Source organism: Delphinapterus leucas, chromosome 2 (genome assembly GCF_059928025.1).
Source record: "Delphinapterus leucas isolate spDelLeu-1000000601 "Yukka" chromosome 2, BTC_Dleu_Yukka2, whole genome shotgun sequence".
Classification (NCBI taxonomy): domain Eukaryota; kingdom Metazoa; phylum Chordata; class Mammalia; order Artiodactyla; family Monodontidae; genus Delphinapterus; species Delphinapterus leucas.
The window spans coordinates 150,367,514-150,376,402 of record NC_143130.1 but is presented as its reverse complement, the minus strand read 5'-3'; the positions used below and the strand labels follow the sequence as shown (position 1 = coordinate 150,376,402).

The 8,889-nt window shown below is 44.8% G+C and overlaps 1 protein-coding gene and 1 long non-coding RNA gene across 6 annotated transcripts in view; both read left to right on the top strand.

Annotated features, from left to right (window-relative positions):
- The first annotated feature begins 36 nt into the window (after positions 1 to 36).
- The window catches only part of MAP3K9 (mitogen-activated protein kinase kinase kinase 9), a 71,582-nt gene continuing 62,729 nt past the window's right edge, over positions 37 to 8,889 (top strand). For 3 of the 5 annotated variants that reach the window (XM_089907899.1, XM_022570239.2, XM_089907897.1), the window contains exons 1-2: positions 37 to 597; positions 7,821 to 8,234. In XM_089907899.1, the coding sequence (XP_089764025.1) occupies positions 189 to 597; positions 7,821 to 8,234 (823 nt within the window). In that variant the 5' untranslated portion in view covers positions 37 to 188. The remainder of the gene's footprint in view (positions 598 to 7,820; positions 8,235 to 8,889) is intronic. The other 2 variants (XM_089907896.1, XM_089907898.1) reach the window with 1 other exon arrangement.
- On the top strand, positions 1,625 to 4,213 carry LOC149750323 (uncharacterized). The gene is made up of 3 exons (XR_016392213.1): positions 1,625 to 3,381; positions 3,486 to 3,535; positions 4,128 to 4,213. It is a non-coding gene; the product is annotated as an uncharacterized LOC149750323 (long non-coding RNA).

Sequence of the window (8,889 nt, the reverse complement as noted above, 5' to 3'; positions counted from 1 at the left end):
AGCCGCGCTGAGCCAGCCCCAGCCCCAGCCCTAGCGAGCCGACTCTCCCCGCCCCGCCAGCCCGGCCCCTACCTGCGGCCGCCGTCGGGGGAGGGGGGTCCCCCCAGCTCTGCGGAGCCGCATGAACAATAGGCGGCGGCGGCTCCTGCGGGCGGCAGCAGCCCCGCACCCTATGGATCGGCCGCTCCATGGAGCCCTCCAGAGCGCTTCTCGGCTGCCTGGCGAGCGCCGCCGCTGCAGCCCCGCCGGGGGAGGATGGAGCGGGGGCCGGGGCCGGGGCCGAGGAGGAGGAGGAAGAGGAGGAGGAGGCGGCGGCGGCAGTCCCCAGGGAGCTGGGCTCCGACGCGCCGCTGCCCTACTGGACGGCCGTGTTCGAGTACGAGGCGGCGGGCGAGGACGAGCTGACCCTGCGGCTGGGCGACGTGGTGGAGGTGCTGTCCAAGGACTCGCAGGTGTCCGGCGACGAGGGCTGGTGGACGGGGCAGCTGAACCAGCGGGTGGGCATCTTCCCCAGCAACTACGTGACCCCGCGCAGCGCCTTCTCCAGCCGCTGCCAGCCCGGAGGCGAAGACCCCAGTTGCTACCCGCCCATTCAGTGTAAGGCGAAGGCGGGGCCCGGGAGCCTGGCGGGGAGCGGGGTGGGGGGTATGATGGACGCCTTGGGGTGGTCGCAGGGGGAGGGGAGCCCTCCTCGAGGGTTAAGCTTGGGTGGGCAATGATTGACCTGGGTGTGTGTGTGTGTGCGCGGGCTCGGGCTGCAGGGGCTTTGGCGGGTGCAATCAGTAAAATAGACATGCCGCAGGCCTCGCCTGGAACCTCGGGCGCTTGGGCTTCTTCACCTTCACGCGACCGCCTCAGCAGCAGCTCCTGATCCCACATCTTGAAGCCCCAGCAGGAGAATCTTCCTGTCTCCAGCCTCCCCGCCCCCCCAGTCTGGAAGGATTTTAGGCAAGCTGGTGGTTTCTGTCATAACATTAGTCCCCAAATCAGGGACCTTCCCGACCTCTTCTACCGCCTGTCCCCGCCCCTGAAAGGCATTTGCTTTAAAGGAGACGGGGGGTGTCTCCCGCAGGGCTGGGCTGGCTCACAAGTCCTGGAAGCCTGTGTGAACTCAAGGCTGAAGTATCTTTGAAATACGGCGTTGATTTCTTGGATCCTAATCTTGTATTTAAAAAGTGGTCCCTTGAGGAGTCTCACCAAATAATGTGCTATAAGGGTGTGTGTGTGTGTGTGTGTGTGTGTGTGTCTGTCTGTCTGTCTGTCGAGGCAGGTGATGAGTGGAGAAATGATTAGCAAGGGAAAAGTATGTCATTCCCCCATGAGAGATCAGGAGCACAAGATATAGTGGCTAAATCCCAGGGCCTTGACACCCAGACAATATATTTTCTCCTTTCTTCTCACCCTAGATCCTTGCCTATATTTGGTATTTGCCAAATCTCAGGGGGACCATGCCCAGGGGTCCCTCCCAGGGCCTTTCTTCTAGGGTCCTGTTTTCACCAGTTTCCCAGGAGCTCCCCTTTTCCACACCCTGAAATGAAATTTTCTTTGTTTTTCAAAGGAGTTAAATTGCCATTAGAATCCTTTAATCAGTGATGCTAGGTGGTTTTAGAAGAAAGATGTAAGTATCTTCTGGTGCAGTTTACACTATTTTGTATTTGAGGGTTTCCGTAATTTCTTTCCTGTTAAAAAAGTATTGTTAATTCACTTATATCATTATTTATTCCATATTTTGTATACTTTGTCTCTTAGCTCATTTAAAAAAGTCATTACCAAGGACCAACTTTAAACATTTAATTTTAAAATTTTATTTGTAACAGTTATTTTTCTGGTCCTGTAACTTATTTTCACCTGAACAATTATATCTTAAGATGTTTATTAAATACCATTTATTAATATCAAAATCATAACCTCTTGTTTTTCTACTGCCCTTTTTTTATTGGTGTTTTGACTGTCAAATTGATGTTCAAATGTTTAATTTCCTTTGTTTCTCTCTCCCTCTTACTCAGTTTAAAACTTCCTCCTTCTACAGTTAATCTTTATAATACCTGCAGGTGACAAATTACTTTAAATTGTTTCTAGGTGTTACACCTTTTTGCCTTAGTGCTGGAAAGATCAAGGCTAAGGGTCCTAGCAGATAATGTCTCGAATAATGTTGAAGATGAACTTGGTCACATACCGGAAGAGATGTTGGCCTGGCATGTTAGAAAACAGTGTAGTTTTAAACGTGTCAGATTTTGAGGGTCTTTGTGGGTGAGGTTTGGTGATTTTTTTTTTTTTTTTTTTCAGAGACAGCTAATATCAGAGTAGAAGAGCTCTGTGAGGTTCATGAACGGGAGCTGAGTTTCTTTAATATCTTGTGCTCGCTGCTGTGAGAGCAGTCAGGAGCGAATGTGACTTAGGTGGGAAGAACCCATGCACAGAAAGCCAGGCAGGTCTACACTGTGCCACTTTAGAAGCTTCTTCTCCATTGGGTGCCCAGGACTTCACCCAGACTGTAACAAAAGTTACCTTGGAGAGAGTAGATTCTGATATCTAAAACTCAGATGATGAGAAAGTAGGAAGTACCTTGTACTTATTGAAAGAATTGACTTGAACAACAGCATTTGAAGGTCTTGGTAAGTTATTTTATTTAGCCACACTAAATTCTGATCTTGACTGGAATTAATTTTTGATAATTCAGAAAATTTAATTCTAGTCAAAAACCAATTAGAGTGCCTAGTGAAAGAGAGATACTGTGTTAAATACCAGGGGATAAAGAAATGAGAAGATGAGGAGGTACTTAGAAGTCACACGTGAGGGAAATTGGTGATGTAAATATATAATTTCAGTGCAGTGCTTTGCTCAAGGAAATCTTGAGCAAATCTTGGTGATCTGATAAAGGGCCTCTGGTCTGTATGCTGTGTCCACTGGTTCATTTAGTGTCACTCAGAAAATAAAGGTGATTGTTGACCTTGTCTCCAAAGACTTAGAATGAAATTGAGCCTCCGACAACTTTTCCCCAGTTACTTTTTTCAACTTCCTCTCTGGGACATGAATTTTGATATTAGATTGTGAATAGAAGACACAAAGTGAAGTAATAATGTTCAGTTTTACTTTCAAATACTGCTTTTCAAAGTGAAACTTCTGTTTCAAACTTTAATCAAAACGGAAGAGGGGGAAATTATTAAATCTTGTGACAAAGAAAGCATGTAAGAGTGATATTATAAATCATGTAATGTTTATAGAGTGCTTTTATCCTCTCCAATGTAGGTATTAGAGTTTAGCTCTCCACGGGGCTGACAAATATAAGTAACCCAGGAGCTTGCTCATCTTCTTTATTTTAGTGAAAGATGGAAAATGTAAAGTTCCAAATGTATCATCTTCGGAGATATATAACCCTAGGTATTAAAAAAAAGCTTCTCTTACAGGAGAGTTGTGTCAGTTTTCAAGCAGGGCATAAGTTAAGGATATTACTAATTTACATTTCTTTTTCTTGCCTTCACTAGCAATATAAGGATGTATTTTCAGACGTACTTAAGATTTTTAAATGAGTGAGGTATGTACCATTCACTTGCCCCAAACTCACCAGAATGTGCCTGTATATTTAGTTTCCAGGGATATAATTGAGAGGGAATAACATCTTGACTCCAAGACTGAAAGAGATAAGGTTTTGTTCCTGAATTCCTGGAAATGTTCTTCCACAGAAACTGAAAAATGTGCTGTGTGAGAGTTGACCTGATTCTTACTTACAACCAGGTCTTGACTGGGGCAGGGAAAGGGAGGAGAGTCCCACATCCGCGCAGCTGCAGTGAAGGTCTAGTTTCTATCCAAAGGGACTTCTTAGCAGGGAAGGGAAAAGAAAGGACCCTCCCCACATCCCCCACTGTTTTGTCTTTCTTCTTGTAAGCTCTGTTCTATACGTTTTCTGAAGGCTGGTCATAATATTTCCTCGACGAAATAGCAAGAACCTGAGAGTTTATGTTCTACCCAGAGAGAGACCATTGCTTCTTCGCCTTCCCCACAGAGGTTTTCTACCTTCTGTGAAATACCATTGAAGGAGCTGTCCTTTCAGCACCCTGGTTCAGAATCACATCTTTTAAATCCCCATATGTTTAAATAAATATCTAACACGTCCTGTGTGTTCACAGCTACGCTTCAGACCAGAGGAAAGAAGAGGGTGGGTACAAGAGAAAATACAACAGTTAATTCCCTTAAGGAGAATTCAGATATTCAGTTGAGGAAATAAGGTATGTAAATGCACATTTATTAAAAAGGCACATATCTTTTCATCAGTGAAAAATCTGGCAGAAAAAACGAGTGTTTCTTCCGTCTATGACCATGGGGACTCCTAGGATAACTTACAGTTTTCTCCAAGAGGGTTTCTAATCTCTCTTTGACATTGGCATATTTTTCTCACTCATATAGATGAGATAAGGCAAGAATTAGTAATCAGTCAGCATTCATTTTAGGACCCAGAAACACTCAAGCTATTTTAAGCAGAAAATGATTTAGCACAAGAAGTTAGTTGCTTATAGATTTTTTTGGAAGGCTGGGGAGAAGGGGCTGCCAGCTGGACCTAGAGGACCAACTCCCAGAACATTGCAGACCTGGCCCACCAGGCAAGCTGCTGCTGGTCTAACTGAGATGGTACAGAATCAGGAGTTGCCATTGAAGCTGCTGACTTCTCAAACACCCTGTCGTAGTTGCTGTCCGATTAGGTGACTGCTTGGCCTTGCAACATTCCTTTCCACATCCACAGAGCTAATTGGACATTGACATGCTATTGCAGGAAAAACCCCACTTCTCCACAGCCATGCTTGCCAGAAGAAGCAGCAAGGAGATGGTCTCCATCTCACTTCTGCCTTCTGAATCTTGTGCATCTCATTGGCTAACCAGCACTCTGTCAAGGAGTCTGGAAAATGTAGTGTTTTAGCTTTCTGACCTCTGTAGTACTGAAAGGTGTGCTGGAGGATTGTAGAATGGATGTTGACTGCTAGTCTGCAGGACCTGCCACACCATTTATTCTTCAAAAAGAGTGCTAGATGAGGTGATAATCTTCTATATACCTAAAGGCAGTCCAACTAAGTTTTCCTAAGAGTTTCCTTTGTGCAGACTGCTGGGTGCATTACAAAATACAAATGAATATTAGCCCTAGATAGGATAGAAGTGCTATAACTAAGCAAAAACAGTTTTGAGCCCCAGCACCATCTGAATGGAGAATGAAGGCTTCATGGAGCTGGCTGAGAATGGAAGAGAACAGTCAGCGGTGGGCAGTTCCTCTTTTGGTCTTGCCAAGGGTTCAGAAATATATCTTTGTGTTCTTATTTTTTTTAGCAAAATGTGACTATTCTCTGTATTTGTTTCAGGAGGTCCAATTTAATTTCTTCCCCCCAGATCTGAGCTTGGTTTATTTCATACTGAGATAGATTTTTTTCCCTCATATTTCTTCCCTGTCTATTGGTCACCAGCTGAATATTTGGCACGATAAGGACAGTGGTGAGTAAGACAGACAGGATCCACCCTTGTGCATCTCGCAGTTTAGCAGGACGATAGGCGATGAACAAGTAATTATAACCTTGTTGAGTCTTGCCAAATAGAGACTGCTATGGAAGTGCTTGACTCGGGCCTGACCTCATTTAGTCAGGGGGTTAGGAAAAGTTCCTCTATTAGATTGATGGTTAAGCTGAGACCTGAGGGATGCCTAATGAGTCAGCTAGGTAAAGACAAAAAAAGAGACTTAGAAGACAGAGAATAGGGTTTTGATGAGAGAAACATGAAATAGCACTTTGCTCGTATAGCAGCACCATATCTAGCCCAAGATTTATAATCACTGGTGGTTATTATTGACTATCCATGGAAGCCTTTCTAAGCAGAGCTAAAGATAGAATCGTAGTACCGTAGATTCAAACTCTGGATTTGGGATGGGGAATGAGTGGTTGGGTGTGATACTGGAAATCTCAGGGGTGGACCTGTGGCCCAGGTGACTGCTGGGGTAAGATGTTGCCTAGGAGACTCCTTACTCAAGCATCTTAGTCACCAGGTCTTGGTAGAACCAAGTTTTGAAGATCTCCCAATTTCCTCCTTACTTTTTCCTCTTGTCATCGTGGCTGCTGAGGTTCAGACCCTTGTGCTTGTGCTCCTGGGTTACTGCAGTGGCCTCCATTTGCTGTTATATTCCACATGGCTGCCAGAGTTGGTTTCCTTTCTAAGTCACAAGACTGACAACACTCTCCTTCTTAAAGATACGTGACTCCTACCGTTTACAGTGTGAAATTTAAGCCCCTCAGAATGGCTTTAACAACATTTCATGACCTGGCTGACCCCAGCAAGGCTTTGAGCCTCATCTACCCTAATGCTTATAATCCAGCTGCCCTGGACTCCCTGAAGTTCCTGATAGGCCATATACTCTCATGGCCTATGTTCTTTTTTTCTTTTTTCTTTTTATTGAAGTATAGTTGATTTACAATGTTGTGTTTAATTTCTGCTGTACAGCAAAGTGACTCAGTTATACATATACATTCTTTTTCCTATTCTTTTCCTTCATGGTTTATCACAGGATATTGAATATAGTTCCCTGTGCTCTACAGTAGGACCTTGTTGTTTATCCATCCTATATATACTAGTTTGCATCTGCTAATCCCAAGCTCCCAATCCTTCCCTCCCCCACCCTCTGCTTGGCAACCACAAGTCTGTTCTCTGTATCTGTGAGTGTTTTTGTCTCATAGATAAGTTCATTTCTGTCGTATTTTAGACTCCACATGTAAGTGGCATCATGTGGTATTTGTCTTTCTCTGTCTGACTTCACATACGGTGATAATCTCTAGGTCCATCCATGTTGCTGTAAATGGCATTATTTCATTTTTTATGGCTGAGTAGTATTCCGTTGTATATATATATCACATCTTTTTTTATTTTTTCAACTAAATGCTATTTTTTTAAAAAATTTTTTTGGAGTATGGTTGAGTTACAATGTTGTGTTTGTTTCTGCTGTACAGCAGAGTGAATCAGTTACACGTATACATATCCACTCTTCTTTAGATTCTTTTCCCATGTAGGTCATTACAGAGTATTGAGAAGAGTTCCCTGTGCTGTACAGTAGGCCCTAATTAGTTATCTATTTTATATACAGTAGTGTGCATATGTATCACATCTTCTTTCTGCATTCATCTGTCGATGGACATTTAGGTTGTTTCCATGTGTTGGCTGTTGTGAGTGTTCTCCATGCCCCACGGTTCTTGCTCATGACCTTCCCTCTGCCTGGATTGTCCTTCTCCACTTGTGCTTCTCCAAAATGTCATTGCCTGATGAGATCCCTCCCACTCATTCTCTAGGGCCCATTTCAAATGTTTCCTTCCTTGAGAATCCCTTCCCCACTCGCCCTTAATCCCTGTCCTGTGGTGGGAATTAGTGATTTTCCTCATCTTTGGATCATACTGCTACTAAAGTGGTCTGGTTGTTGTGTGTCTGCCGTGGCACTGGATTTTATGCTTCTCACTACCTAGTATGTACACAGTGAAATGTGAATAAGTCTCATGAAAATGATCTCCCCCAATTTTCCTTTTAGTTAGAATGGTTGCTCTCGGTACAAGATTCTGCGTGAATTCCCAAGTGGAAGTTATTTCATGAATATGTATTGAATGCCTGCTCTGTGCTAGTCACTAAGGATAACGTAACAGAAAAAAAGTGAATCACATTTCCTGTCTTTAGGGAGTTTATAGTGAGAAGACAGAAAATCTAAGTGCGCAGACAACTTGCTGTGTTTACCCACCCAGGTAACTGGGTGATAAAATGGTGTTTTTCACATTTTTTTGACTTGCTTCTTTTTTTCTTTTCTTTCTCAGTGTTAGAGATTGATTTTGCGGAGCTAACCCTGGAAGAGATTATTGGCATCGGGGGCTTTGGGAAGGTCTACCGTGCTTTCTGGATAGGGGATGAGGTCGCCGTGAAAGCAGCTCGCCACGACCCGGACGAGGACATCAGCCAGACCATAGAGAATGTTCGCCAGGAGGCCAAGCTCTTCGCCATGCTGAAGCATCCCAACATCATTGCCCTTAGGGGGGTGTGTCTGAAGGAGCCCAACCTCTGCTTGGTCATGGAGTTTGCTCGTGGAGGGCCTTTGAATAGAGTGTTATCTGGGAAAAGGATTCCCCCAGACATCCTGGTGAACTGGGCCGTGCAGATTGCCAGAGGGATGAACTACTTACACGATGAGGCAATTGTCCCCATCATCCACCGCGACCTTAAATCCAGCAACAGTGAGTACGGAGAGATGAGGCTGGAGGGCTTACAAGCACTTTCAGACTCAGTCCGTGGCTTCGGTTGGAGTGGGTTCCTCAGGAATCTTAGTGGGCAGCGAAACGCTTTGCTTAAAACCAGTCCGTCCTTGACTTGAGATGTAGGGGGTGGGATGGATGCCAGGAAGAATTGGTTTAGGAGGAGAAGAATGAGGCACCGGAGGGGTTTGGGATAATTCTGAGCTTTCATTAGCAGGCGTGGTTGGCAGTATGTCATTCTGATGTACTGTGCAAACAAAACATATAGATTTATTTTTCCACTTGAGGAAGGGGTGCCTGTGATCACAAAAGGGGTTAAAACCTCTTCGGCGGAACAACCGGTAAAGCAAACCAATACCACCTGTTTGCATTTCTACCTAACTCCCCAACCTGAGGTCCCCACCAGAGAAGGGGTATAAGGCAGAAGGGGCATGTTGTTCAAGCTGGGAGGCCCATTCTGGTGGCCATTTCAACTCGGAGAGCGCGACCTGGCTGGTAGAACTACAGCCCTCCTGGTAGCCTTGGGGTGGTATTAATTAATTGTCATAACTGCCCAGTGTTTAATAGCAGGGAACTGAGCGGTAACTTTATTAAACCTCTAGGACCCATAAATTGGATTGTAAAGCAAGTGTTACAC